The sequence below is a fragment of the Nansenia antarctica genome (genome assembly GCF_963989245.1).
Source record: "Nansenia antarctica genome assembly, chromosome: 11".
Lineage (NCBI taxonomy): Eukaryota > Metazoa > Chordata > Actinopteri > Argentiniformes > Microstomatidae > Nansenia > Nansenia antarctica.
In genome coordinates, this window is record NC_137681.1 from 32,846,359 (window position 1) to 32,860,392 (window position 14,034).

General features: G+C 48.9%; 1 protein-coding gene across 1 annotated transcript in view; it reads left to right on the forward strand.

Annotated features, from left to right (window-relative positions):
- Positions 1-692: 692 nt before the first annotated feature.
- The window catches only part of unc13d (unc-13 homolog D (C. elegans)), a gene marked incomplete at both ends in the record, with an annotated part of 48,405 nt that continues 35,063 nt past the window's right edge, over positions 693-14,034 (forward strand). The window contains 7 exons of the mRNA XM_080542571.1: positions 693-713; positions 10,465-10,521; positions 10,691-10,747; positions 12,136-12,240; positions 12,714-12,773; positions 13,157-13,223; positions 13,776-13,959. Of these exons, the coding sequence (XP_080398697.1) occupies positions 693-713; positions 10,465-10,521; positions 10,691-10,747; positions 12,136-12,240; positions 12,714-12,773; positions 13,157-13,223; positions 13,776-13,959 (551 nt within the window). The remainder of the gene's footprint in view (positions 714-10,464; positions 10,522-10,690; positions 10,748-12,135; positions 12,241-12,713; positions 12,774-13,156; positions 13,224-13,775; positions 13,960-14,034) is intronic.

A 14,034-nucleotide genomic window follows, 5' to 3' on the forward strand; every position in this document is an offset into this window, starting at 1 on the left:
GTGGTCTTATCCTCTGGTCCCAGACCTGTGGTATCATCCTCTGGTCCCAGGCCTGTGGTCTTATCCTCTGGTCCCAGGCCTGTGGTCTCAGCCTGGGGGTGACTTGTCCCTCAGCTCTGGTCTGAAGCAGTAGTCAAAGCATTCCAACTGTTATGTTCCCTTGACCCTGCTGAAACTGGTCTCTCTTGAAAATACTGGAGATGTTATCTTAGTGAGGCTAACATTTGTAAATAACAATTAAAATGACCCGCCTGTAGAGTATGTTAATGAGTTAATGTCACACCTAACTTGATCCCCCACCGTCACTGAAGTGAGGTGAAAACCAGTTTGAAATGAACAGTGTATAAATCTTTACATTCCACCATTTTACAGTCAGATTTTTCACATCATTGAAAATAGCATCAAACCATTTGAAAGTTCTTCAGCTTTTAGTGAATATACCATTCTGCCTAAAGAAATTATTTTACCCTGAACTCAATTACAAAAATACCAATACTAAAATACCAATGTTTAGTCACACCTAACTGGATCACTCACCATCACTGGGTGTGGTGAAATCTAGCTCAGAATGGCCGGCCTGTTAAGCTGTTTAGCATGTGTCCTAACAGTCAAATGACCGGGCTGTTTAGCTGTTTAGCATGTGTCCTAACAGTCAGAGTGTTGCAGGGAGGTAGGTGGCATTTTGTACACAGATGAAGAAACAGTTGCAGCTGGTAACTGTGGCCACCTTCTACAGGAAGTGCATGACTTCCGCCTCCCGTGTGCTAGTTAAGTGCTGCGTTGCCTCTCAGAGCCTCTCTCTGCCTCCTGCCACAACACTGTACACTGCCGCGCCAGGAAGGCTTGCTTGTCTGCTGCCAACACCATGATGGCCACGCAGGACGGTCTCACCACACCAGCAGAACATCTACTAACACCACCCCAACAGGCAAGAACCCAATGTCATATTCTATGTAACTACAACACATAGATGTGCTGTATGGATGCTCATGTGTGTTGTGTTATCCATTGTCATTCTATGATGGCATGGGATGGAGGTCTAAACCGATGCTGTGCTGTGATGATTTGTTTATCATCTTTGGTTTAAGTCAGTGTGTGTGTGTTAACTATGTGTTATAGTATAGGCCTGCTGATGTTTTGAGTGGTTTGACAATACCAAGTGGTCAAATTATTTTGGTTAAGTTCCCTCTTGGCTAAAATGAAGTTATAGTTCATTGAGATATTTTGAATAGTCTCATCTTAAACGTGTCATTAGAGTATTAGATATAGGGCCAGTTTCACAGACAAGGCTAGTCTTGGACGAAATCACACTTTCAATGTAAAATCTCCATTGCTTTTTAGTCTAGGATTAGGCTTAAGCCTAATAGTGTACTTGCTATGGAAACATTTTGTAGTGGTCATTTGGTATTTTTAGAGAGGTTGTTGCTGTGAATCATACTGCAGATTCTGGTTCAGATCAAGTGATACTGAGTGTGGAGGAAGCTTTAAAGATTACACATTACTTCACAGGGGAAGGAGTTGAACCACACTAAAGCTGCCCTTGAGAGAAACCTAGGGCCGGTTTCACAGACAAGGCTTAGGACTAATCCTAGACTAACAAGCATCTTCAATGGAGATTTTACATTGAAAGTGTGCTTTAGTCCAGGACTAGACTCAAGCCCTGAAACCAGCCCATTGTTTGTCAAAATAAATGGTCTGACTTATATAGCGCCTTATTCCAAAGCGCTTTACAACGGCCTCTCATTCACCCATTCACACACATATTCACACACCAATGGCGGCAAGCTACCAAGGCGCCGGCCCGCTCATTGGGAGCAATCATTACTTAATGTAAAAAATGTACATTTAATGTTTAACTGCCACCAAGTTACTGCAAAATGCAGTTAAACTGACAGTTGAACTACATGTAGGGAAACTACCCGTCAACACTGATGCAATTCTGTGAATAGACCTTGTGTGTGTGTGTGTGTGTGTGTGTGTGTGTGTGTGTGTGTGTGTGTGTGTGTGTGTGTGTGCATGTGTTTGTGTGTGTTTTCATGTGTGTCAAGCTCACACTCCTAATGATGGTACAGGAGGTTCCCATTTGTTTTTCCCATTAGGCTAGCAGGGTAGTAGTAGGGTAGTAATAATAATAATAATAATAACTTTTATTTGTATAGCGCTTTTCCTGCAAACGTTGCAACTCAAAGTGCTTTAATCTGCTTTATTTAGTCATTTAAAGGCAATATTAAAAAGATGGGATTTTAGTCTTGACTTGAACATATTTGCTTGACTTGAACAGGTTGCATCCCTAATGTAAACTGGCAGTGCATTCCACATTTTGGGTGCATAAAATGAGAATGCAGCCTCACCAAATCTCTTCTTTTGTACATGTGGTACACAGAGAAAACCAGCGTCAGAAGACCTGAGAGCTCTATTGGGCTGATATGCTAGCAAAAGGTCTTTCAGATATTCTGGTGCTGTGCCAGTGAGAGCTTTATAAACAAGCAGAAGGATCATGAAATCTATTCTGAACTTAACAGGAAGCCAGTGTAGAGTCTCTAAAATAGGAGTTATATGAGCTCGTCTGCTTGTTTTGGTTAAAACTCTCGCTGCATTTTGGACTAATTGCAGTTGGCCAATAGCTTTCTTCGGAAGACCAGAAAGGAGACTGTTACAATAGTCCAAACATGTAATAACAAAAGCATGCATTAACACTTCTGCATCAGCTTGCCGGAGAAAATGTCTAACTTTTGCAATATTCACACCTAGATTCTTAGCTTCATGTTTGCAGTTTGAAAGCAAGGTTCCCATTGTATTCGACAATTTGTCTTTTTGTGGTTTTGGTCCAATGACAAGAATCTCAGTTTTGTCCTGATTTAGTTGTAGAAAATGTTTTATATCTCAGAGACAATTCTCCAGTGAGCTGAGTGCATGTGAATTATCAGGCAATACTGATATGTACAGCTGAGTATCATCAGCATATGATAATTTACACCATGTTTTCTGATGATTCCACCTAATGGGATCATGTACAGGGAGAAGAGCAAGGGACCAAGAATAGACCCCTGAGGGACCCCACATGTGATGTCAACATTATCAGAAACAGAGTCTCCCAGGACAACAGAGAGAAATGCCTACCAGTTAGATAAATTTAGATTTAAACCACTCTAAAAGTCCCGAGACCAACACAGTTTTCTAAACAATGTATTAGATCTAGTGTGATCTACTGTATCAAAAGCAGCACTCATATCTAACAAGACAAGAACTGATACACCACCAACATCTATGATAAGTAGCAGGGTAGTAGCAGGGTAGTAGCAGGGTAGTAGCAGGGTAGTAGCAGGGTAGTAGCAGGGTAGTAGCAGGGCAGTAGCAGGGTAGTAGTAGGGTAGTAGCAGGGTAGTAGTAGGGTAGTAGCAGGGTAGTAGCAGGGTAGTAGCAGGGTAGTAGCAGGGTAGTAGTAGGGTAGTAGCAGGGTAGTAGTAGGGTAGTAGGGTAGTAGCAGGGTAGTAGCAGGGTAGTAGCAGGGTAGTAGCAGGGTAGTAGTAGGGTAGTAGCAGGGTAGTAGCAGGGTAGTAGCAGGGTAGTAGCAGGGTAGTAGCAGGGTAGTAGCAGGGTAGTAGTAGGGTAGTAGCAGGGCAGTAGCAGGGTAGTAGTAGGGTAGTAGCAGGGTAGTAGCAGGGTAGTAGCAGGGTAGTAGGAGGGTAGTAGGAGGGTAGTAGGAGGGTAGTAGCAGGGTAGTAGTAGGGTAGTAGCAGGGTAGTAGCAGGGTAGTAGCAGGGTAGTAGCAGGGCAGTAGCAGGGTAGTAGCAGGGTAGTAGCAGGGTAGTAGTAGGGTAGTAGTAGGGTAGTAGCAGGGTAGTAGCAGGGTAGTAGCAGGGTAGTAGTAGGGTAGTAGTAGGGTAGTAGCAGGGTAGTAGCAGGGTAGTAGTAGGGTAGTAGTAGGGTAGTAGCAGGGTAGTAGTAGGGTAGTAGCAGGGTAGTAGCAGGGTAGTAGCAGGGTAGTAGTAGGGTAGTAGTAGGGTAGTAGCAGGGTAGTAGCAGGGTAGTAGCAGGGTAGTAGTAGGGTAGTAGTAGGGTAGTAGCAGGGTAGTAGCAGGGTAGTAGCAGGGTAGTAGCAGGGTAGTAGTAGGGTAGTAGCAGGGTAGTAGCAGGGTAGTAGCAGGGTAGTAGTAGGGTAGTAGCAGGGTAGTAGTCAGGGTAGTAGGAGGGTAGTAGGAGGGTAGTAGGAGGGTAGTAGCAGGGTAGTAGCAGGGTAGTAGCAGGGTAGTAGCAGGGTAGTAGCAGGGTAGTAGCAGGGTAGTAGCAGGGTAGTAGCAGGGTAGTAGCAGGGTAGTAGCAGGGTAGTAGCAGGGTAGTAGTCAGGGTAGTAGGAGGGTAGTAGGAGGGTAGTAGGAGGGTAGTAGCAGGGTAGTAGCAGGGTAGTAGTAGGGTAGTAGCAGGGTAGTAGCAGGGTAGTAGTAGGGTAGTAGCAGGGTAGTAGCAGGGTAGTAGCAGGGTAGTAGCAGGGTAGTAGTAGGGTAGTAGCAGGGTAGTAGCAGGGTAGTAGCAGGGTAGTAGCAGGGTAGTAGCAGGGTAGTAGCAGGGTAGTAGTAGGGTAGTAGCAGGGCAGTAGCAGGGTAGTAGTAGGGTAGTAGCAGGGTAGTAGCAGGGTAGTAGCAGGGTAGTAGGAGGGTAGTAGGAGGGTAGTAGGAGGGTAGTAGCAGGGTAGTAGTAGGGTAGTAGCAGGGTAGTAGCAGGGTAGTAGCAGGGTAGTAGCAGGGCAGTAGCAGGGTAGTAGTAGGGTAGTAGTAGGGTAGTAGCAGGGTAGTAGCAGGGTAGTAGCAGGGTAGTAGCAGGGTAGTAGCAGGGTAGTAGCAGGGTAGTAGCAGGGTAGTAGCAGGGTAGTAGCAGGGTAGTAGCAGGGTAGTAGTAGGGTAGTAGCAGGTTAGTAGCAGGGTAGTAGTAGGGTAGTAGCAGGGTAGTAGCAGGGTAGTAGCAGGGTAGTAGCAGGGTAGTAGCAGGTTAGTAGCAGGGTAGTAGCAGGGTAGTAGTAGGGTAGTAGCAGGTTAGTAGCAGGGTAGTAGCAGGGTAGTAGTAGGGTAGTAGCAGGGTAGTAGCAGGGTAGTAGTAGGGTAGTAGTAGGGTAGTAGCAGGTTAGTAGCAGGGTAGTAGCAGGGTAGTAGCAGGGTAGTAGCAGGTTAGTAGCAGGGTAGTAGCAGGGTAGTAGTAGGGTAGTAGCAGGGTAGTAGCAGGGTAGTAGCAGGGTAGTAGCAGGGTAGTAGCAGGGTAGTAGCAGGGTAGTAGCAGGGTAGTAGCAGGGTAGTAGTAGGGTAGTAGCAGGGCAGTAGCAGGGTAGTAGTAGGGTAGTAGCAGGGTAGTAGCAGGGTAGTAGCAGGGTAGTAGGAGGGTAGTAGGAGGGTAGTAGGAGGGTAGTAGCAGGGTAGTAGTAGGGTAGTAGCAGGGTAGTAGCAGGGTAGTAGCAGGGTAGTAGCAGGGCAGTAGCAGGGTAGTAGTAGGGTAGTAGTAGGGTAGTAGCAGGGTAGTAGCAGGGTAGTAGCAGGGTAGTAGCAGGGTAGTAGCAGGGTAGTAGCAGGGTAGTAGCAGGGTAGTAGTAGGGTAGTAGCAGGGTAGTAGCAGGGTAGTAGCAGGGTAGTAGTAGGGTAGTAGCAGGGTAGTAGTCAGGGTAGTAGGAGGGTAGTAGGAGGGTAGTAGGAGGGTAGTAGGAGGGTAGTAGCAGGGTAGTAGCAGGGTAGTAGCAGGGTAGTAGCAGGGTAGTAGCAGGGTAGTAGCAGGGTAGTAGCAGGGTAGTAGCAGGGTAGTAGCAGGGTAGTAGTAGGGTAGTAGCAGGGTAGTAGCAGGGTAGTAGGAGGGTAGTAGGAGGGTAGTAGGAGGGTAGTAGCAGGGTAGTAGCAGGGTAGTAGTAGGGTAGTAGCAGGGTAGTAGCAGGGTAGTAGTAGGGTAGTAGCAGGGTAGTAGCAGGGTAGTAGCAGGGTAGTAGCAGGGTAGTAGCAGGGTAGTAGTAGGGTAGTAGCAGGGTAGTTGCAGGGTAGTAGCAGGGTAGTAGCAGGGTAGTAGCAGGGTAGTAGTAGGGTAGTAGTAGGGTAGTAGCAGGGCAGTAGCAAGGTAGTAGTAGGGTAGTAGCAGGGTAGTAGCAGGGTAGTAGCAGGGTAGTAGGAGGGTAGTAGGAGGGTAGTAGGAGGGTAGTAGCAGGGTAGTAGTAGGGTAGTAGCAGGGTAGTAGCAGGGTAGTAGCAGGGTAGTAGCAGGGCAGTAGCAGGGTAGTAGTAGGGTAGTAGTAGGGTAGTAGCAGGGTAGTAGCAGGGTAGTAGCAGGGTAGTAGCAGGGTAGTAGCAGGGTAGTAGCAGGGTAGTAGTAGGGTAGTAGTAGGGTAGTAGCAGGGTAGTAGCAGGGTAGTAGCAGGGTAGTAGCAGGGTAGTAGCAGGGTAGTAGTAGGGTAGTAGCAGGGCAGTAGCAGGGTAGTAGTAGGGTAGTAGTAGGGTAGTAGCAGGGTAGTAGCAGGGTAGTAGCAGGGTAGTAGCAGGGTAGTAGCAGGGTAGTAGCAGGGTAGTAGTAGGGTAGTAGCAGGGTAGTAGCAGGGTAGTAGCAGGGTAGTAGCAGGGTAGTAGCAGGGTAGTAGCAGGGTAGTAGCAGGGTAGTAGCAGGGTAGTAGCAGGGTAGTAGGAGGGTAGTAGCAGGGTAGTAGGAGGGTAGTAGCAGGGTAGTAGCAGGGTAGTAGGAGGGTAGTAGCAGGGTAGTAGTCAGGGTAGTAGCAGGGTAGTAGCAGGGTAGTAGCAGGGTAGTAGTAGGGTAGTAGGAGGGTAGTAGTAGGGTAGTAGTAGGGTAGTAGCAGGGTAGTAGCAGGGTAGTAGCAGGGTAGTAGCAGGTTAGTAGCAGGTTAGTAGCAGGGTAGTAGTAGGGTAGTAGCAGGGTAGTAGCAGGGTAGTAGCAGGGTAGTAGCAGGGTAGTAGCAGGTTAGTAGCAGGGTAGTAGTAGGGTAGTAGCAGGGTAGTAGCAGGGTAGTAGCAGGGTAGTAGCAGGGTAGTAGCAGGTTAGTAGCAGGGTAGTAGCAGGGTAGTAGTAGGGTAGTAGCAGGTTAGTAGCAGGGTAGTAGCAGGTTAGTAGCAGGGTAGTAGCAGGGTAGTAGTAGGGTAGTAGCAGGGTAGTAGTAGGGTAGTAGCAGGTTAGTAGCAGGGTAGTAGTAGGGTAGTAGCAGGGTAGTAGCAGGGTAGTAGCAGGGTAGTAGCAGGGTAGTAGCAGGGTAGTAGCAGGTTAGTAGCAGGGTAGTAGCAGGGTAGTAGCAGGGTAGTAGCAGGTTAGTAGCAGGGTAGTAGCAGGGTAGTAGTAGGGTAGTAGCAGGGTAGTAGTAGGGTAGTAGCAGGTTAGTAGCAGGGTAGTAGTAGGGTAGTAGCAGGGTAGTAGCAGGGTAGTAGCAGGGTAGTAGCAGGGTAGTAGCAGGTTAGTAGCAGGGTAGTAGCAGGGTAGTAGTAGGGTAGTAGCAGGTTAGTAGCAGGGTAGTAGCAGGGTAGTAGTAGGGTAGTAGCAGGGTAGTAGCAGGGTAGTAGTAGGGTAGTAGTAGGGTAGTAGCAGGTTAGTAGCAGGGTAGTAGCAGGGTAGTAGCAGGGTAGTAGCAGGTTAGTAGCAGGGTAGTAGCAGGGTAGTAGTAGGGTAGTAGCAGGGTAGTAGCAGGGTAGTAGCAGGGTAGTAGTAGGGTAGTAGCAGGGTAGTAGCAGGGTAGTAGCAGGGTAGTAGCAGGGTAGTAGCAGGGTAGTAGCAGGGTAGTAGCAGGGTAGTAGCAGGGTAGTAGCAGGGTAGTAGTAGGGTAGTAGCAGGGTAGTAGCAGGGTAGTAGCAGGTTAGTAGCAGGGTAGTAGCAGGGTAGTAGCAGGGTAGTAGCAGGGTAGTAGCAGGGTAGTAGCAGGGTAGTAACAGGGTAGTAGCAGGGTAGTAACAGGGTAGTAGTAGGGTAGTAGCAGGGTAGTAGTAGGGTAGTAGCAGGGTAGTAGTAGGGTAGTAGTAGGGTAGTAGCAGGGTAGTAGCAGGGTAGTAGCAGGGTAGTAGCAGGGTAGTAGCAGGGTAGTAGCAGGGTAGTAGTAGGGTAGTAGCAGGGTAGTAGCAGGGTAGTAGCAGGGTAGTAGCAGGGTAGTAGTAGGGTAGTAGTAGGGTAGTAGCAGGTTAGTAGCAGGGTAGTAGGAGGGTAGTAGCAGGGTAGTAGGAGGGTAGTAGGAGGGTAGTAGGAGGGTAGTAGGAGGGTAGTAGTAGGGTAGTAGCAGGGTAGTAGCAGGTTAGTAGCAGGGTAGTAGCAGGGTAGTAGCAGGGCAGTAGCAGGGTAGTAGCAGGTTAGTAGCAGGGTAGTAGCAGGGTAGTAGCAGGGTAGTAGCAGGGTAGTAGTAGGGTAGTAGCAGGGTAGTAGCAGGGTAGTAGTAGGGTAGTAGCAGGGTAGTAGCAGGGTAGTAGCAGGGTAGTAGCAGGGTAGTAGCAGGGCAGTAGCAGGGTAGTAGCAGGGTAGTAGCAGGGTAGTAGCAGGGTAGTAGCAGGGCAGTAGCAGGGTAGTAGCAGGGTAGTAGCAGGGTAGTAGCAGGGTAGTAGCAGGGTAGTAGCAGTGTAGTAGTAGGGTAGTAGCAGGGTAGTAGCAGGGTAGTAGCAGGGTAGTAGCAGGGTAGTAGTAGGGTAGTAGCAGGGTAGTAGCAGGGCAGTAGCAGGGTAGTAGCAGGGTAGTAGTAGGGTAGTAGTAGGGTAGTAGCAGGGTAGTAGCAGGGTAGTAGCAGGGTAGTAGCAGGGTAGTAGCAGGGTAGTAGTCAGGGTAGTAGCAGGGTAGTAGTAGGGTAGTAGCAGGGTAGTAGCAGGGTAGTAGCAGGGTAGTAGTAGGGTAGTAGCAGGGTAGTAGCAGGGTAGTAGCAGGGTAGTAGCAGGGCAGTAGCAGGGTAGTAGCAGGGTAGTAGTAGGGTAGTAGCAGGGTAGTAGCAGGGTAGTAGCAGGGTAGTAGCAGGGTAGTAGCAGGGTAGTAGTAGGGTAGTAGTAGGGTAGTAGCAGGGTAGTAGCAGGGTAGTAGCAGGGTAGTAGCAGGGTAGTAGCAGGGTAGTAGTCAGGGTAGTAGCAGGGTAGTAGCAGGGTAGTAGTAGGGTAGTAGCAGGGTAGTAGCAGGGTAGTAGCAGGGTAGTAGTAGGGTAGTAGCAGGGTAGTAGCAGGGTAGTAGCAGGGTAGTAGCAGGGTAGTAGTAGGGTAGTAGCAGGGTAGTAGCAGGGTAGTAGCAGGGTAGTAGCAGGGTAGTAGCAGGGTAGTAGTAGGGTAGTAGCAGGGTAGTAGTAGGGTAGTAGCAGGGTAGTAGCAGGGTAGTAGTCAGGGTAGTAGCAGGGTAGTAGTAGGGTAGTAGCAGGGTAGTAGCAGGGTAGTAGCAGGGTAGTAGCAGGGTAGTAGCAGGGTAGTAGTAGGGTAGTAGCAGGGTAGTAGCAGGGTAGTAGCAGGGTAGTAGCAGGGTAGTAGCAGGGTAGTAGCAGGGTAGTAGCAGGGTAGTAGCAGGGTAGTAGCAGGGTAGTAGCAGGGTAGTAGCAGGGTAGTAGCAGGGTAGTAGCAGGGTAGTAGTAGGGTAGTAGCAGGGTAGTAGCAGGGTAGTAGCAGGGTAGTAGCAGGGTAGTAGCAGGGTAGTAGCAGGGCAGTAGCAGGGTAGTAGCAGGGTAGTAGCAGGGTAGTAGCAGGGTAGTAGCAGTGTAGTAGCAGGGTAGTAGCAGTGTTCACCTCAGAGCCTTGGCGGTTGTTTCCATATCGGCCTCAATGAGGAAGTCCCCTCAGTCTGGCTGACAGTCGTGTTATTTGCATGGGAATGTTCCGCTGTGAAAACTCCAGTGTTGCTTAGCCTGGTTACGTAAATGATATGTCCTCACTGCTCTTTCTGCCTCTCTCTGATCGCTATCACTTTCACTCTCCTAATGTTCATTTTGCAGTTGGAATGATAGGATATAATATATCATATTCTTAATATATTAATATATCATATTGTTTTGATAAGCGCTATACAAATAAAAAGTTATGATTATTATTATTATTAATAATAATAATATATTAATATATCAAATTAGGTGCAGTTTTGGTTGACTATTAGCAGTATGATTGGGCTGAGAGTGATCAGCTGTCTCTCTCCTTTTTTTTTCTCCTCCATGCAGACTCGAGGCTCACCCAAGCATAGACACACACAGGTAATGACAACCATCATCCCCATGACAACCATCATCCCCTGTAATCTCACATTGTAATACGATGTATGGAGCTGAATTGTTGACTTTCTATTACTTGTTCTCTCTCTCTCCCTCCCTCTCTCCCTCCCTCCCTCCCTCCCTCCCTCCCTCCCTCTCTCCCTCCCTCCCTCTCTCTCTCCCTCCCTCTCTCCCTCCCTCCCTCTCTCCCTCCCTCCCTCTCTCCCTCCCTCCCTCCCTCTCTCCCTCCCTCTCTCCCTCCCTCTCTCCCTCCCTCCCTTTCTCCCTCCCTCCCTCCCTCCCTCCCTCCCCCAGGCATCCCAAGGCCATGCTCGTAGACTGGGGATGACTAGGAGGCTGAAGGACAGGAGAGTAGGTTGCATTCATCTATTTCCTTGAACATAGTTCACACACACACACACACACACACACACACACACACACACACACACACACACACACACACACACACACACACACACACACACACACCAGTAGGAGACAGGATGTCTGAGGTGGTATCTCTCCAATGTGTTCCCAGGATTTTAAGGAAGAGGAGAACCCAGAAGAGAAGGAGCAAAGACACAAGGAGCAAGAGGTACAACTAACCATCTAACCATACACACATAAAGATAATCTGGCCGATTCCCCCCCCGATTTTTTTATCTGAGAGAGACATGAAGATAAAAAATCATGGATTGAACAGTTTTGATCATATTGTGTGCGGTGTGCTCCGATATTCCCAATACAGCACACCACATACATAAAGATCTGTCGTTACGACACTCTAGACTCTAGAGTCTCGTCCCCCAAGCCAGAAATCTGGCGTGATCAGGGTAGTAGTACCCTGACTGACCTGTAGAGGCAGCCATGTGCGACAGGGCAAATAAAGTTCTGAAGAACGAAAAGAAGAAGACGCGTCAGTCAGCTCGCTTCTTGATTGACTACATTCCATTCCACGTCACAATCTGACTCGCGACTCGCAAGTTGTCAGTTTCGTTTTGATCTGCTCGGAAAATGGTCGGGCCGACGATCGTTAATATTGAACACGTTTAATTTTTACGATCGTTGGCCCCGACCATTTTCCGAGCAGATTGTTGGGAGAAATTGACTCTTAACACACCTCACACCACAGGATAATCTTGTAGGATAATCTTTAGAGCCATCCCATAATCGGGCGTTTGCTGTCCTTGGTCGGAAGGGGGGAAATCGGGCCAAAATCGGCCAGATTATCTTTATGTGTGTACCGGTCTTAAGAGTCAATTATGCAAGCATTACTTGGAGCACCGTGTTTGATACACGGTTCTGACATAATAAACATGCAACCCTGCAACCCCCCTGCATGCACCTTCCAACCCCCTGCATGCACCTTCCAACCGCCCTGCATGCACCTTCCAACCCCTTGCATGCACCCTGCAACCCCCCCGCATGCACCCTGCAACCATCCTGCATGCACCTTCCAACCCCTCGCATGCACCCTGCAACCCCCCCGCATGCACCCTGCAACCCCCCCGCATGCACCCTGCCCCCCTCACACGCACCCTCCTTTGTTTCTATGAAACAAAACAAAAGACACTTTCTAAACACCTTCTCGTACTAACCAGCTGCCCCGTTACTGGAATAAAAATGGCTTACGTGTGTGTGTGTTTTCTGAGCATGTGAGGAAGATAGAGAGAATGATGAAACTTTGGATATTGTTTTGATCACTAATGATTAGATTTAGATTAGACTACATGTTGTCTCCTTCCTTCTTGCTGGTCTCTGCAGCCTAGAATATGACACACCCACTGATGATGTCATAGACACACCCACTGACGATGTCATAGACACACCCACTGACGACGTCACGGTTGTACTTTCTGGTTCCCGCTGCGAACCAACTTTTCAGCCTCCGAACCAATTTATTTTCTGTCTGAACGCGCCGGACGGTTCCTTGGCAGTGTGAAAGCCCTGACTGTTCCCTCCCTTGGTGTCCCCCCGTCTCAGCTGAAGCCCCTGTATAAGGAGCTCCTGTACACCGTCACACACACCATGGGGAGGCCTTCAGGAGAGACCTTCACTGACCGCCAGCTGCACCAATACATCAGAGAGGTGAGCTGGGTCTACACACACTCCACACACACACACACACACACTCCACACGCACACACACACACACACACTCCACACGCACACACACACACACACACACTCCACACGCACGCACACACACACACACACACACTCCACACGCACACACACACACACACTCCACACGCACACACACACACACACACACACACTCCACACGCACACACACACACACACACACGCACACTCCACACGCACACACACACACACACACACACTCCACACGCACACACACACACACACACACACACTCCACATGCACACACACACACACACACACGAGTGCTCTATGTGTGCTCTGAAAGTTTGTTAAGTACATTTCTATAATTGCGGGAATCAAACCTGCGACCTTAGCGATGGTAGCCCGCTGAGCCACAGAGGACCACATTCAGCCTCCCCCTCCCCCCTTGCCAACCCCCCCCACCCCCCTCCAGGCCTTCTCCATGACAGAGGCAGAACACAGCAGGCTGGTGGACCGGGTCAACAGTGCAGAGGTGAGAACAGGGTGTCTTTGAGCAAGATACTGAACCCCAAATTGCTCCCAAATGAGCGGGCCGGCGCCTTGCATGGTAGCTTGCCGCCATTGGTGTGTGAATGTGTGTGTGAACGGTCATAAGTCAGTCATAAAAGGATAACCACATGTGCATGTATGATTCAAAGTCTCTGTAACACACAGTTTAAAGTCAGAGACTGGAATGAATGAACATGCTGAGTTTCAACTGTTTCTGAAGTACATTCCAAGTTGAAGGAGCATTGTAACAGAATGCAGTTTTTCTTTATATATGTTGCATGATTTTTTTTTTTATATCTATCTATCTATGGTATGGGTGGGTGTGTTAGGAAGTGTAGTAATTGTGGTTGTGTGTCTGGTTCACAGCCTCCTGTCTACTGTCTGATGGCCACGGTGAAGGAGGCCAAGGGCATTCTGGGAAAAGACATCAGTGGTAGGTCCTCCTCTCTCTGGTCTGTGGTACAACATCATAACAATGTAGACAGGAACACTTTCAGCTGACTGGGGTGTGTGTGTGTGTCTCTGTGTGTCTCTGTGTGTCTCTGTGTGTCTCTGTGTGTCTCTGTGTGTGTGTGTGTGTGTGTGTGTGTGTGTGTGTGTGTGTGTGTGTGTGTGTGTGTGTCTGTGTGTCTCTGTGTGTCTCTGTGTGTGTGTGTGTGTGTGTGTGTGTGTGTGTCTCTCTCTGTGTGTCTCTGTGTGTCTCTCTGTGTGTGTGTGTGTGTGTGTGTGTGTGTGTGTGTGTGTGTGTGTGTGTCTGTGTGCCTCTGTGTGTGTGTGTGTGTGTGTGTGTGTGTGTGTCTCTGTGTGCCTCTCTGTGTGTCTCTCTGTGTGTCTGTGTGTGTGTGTGTGTGTGTCTCTCTGTGTGTCTCTGTGTGTGTGAGTGTGTATGTGTGTGTGTGTGTGTGTGTGTGTGTGTGTCTGTCTGTCTCTCTCTGTATGTCTCTATGTGTGTGTGTGTGTGTGTGTGTGTGTGTGTGTCCTCCAGGCCTCAGCGACCCCTACTGCCTGCTGACCATCCTGGAGGATGTGGAGGAGAGCCGAGCGCGTGGCGCCAGAGACAACAAGCCCCGCAAGGCCGTGGTGAAGGACGCCGTTGCCCCTGACGACATCTACCAGACCCTCATCAGGAAGCAGACCCTCAACCCCATCTGGAACCAGACCTTCGTACTGTGAGTGTGTGTGTGTGTGTGTGTGATTGATTGATTGATTGAAAACTTTATTAGAAGATTTGCAGAAGTAGGTAC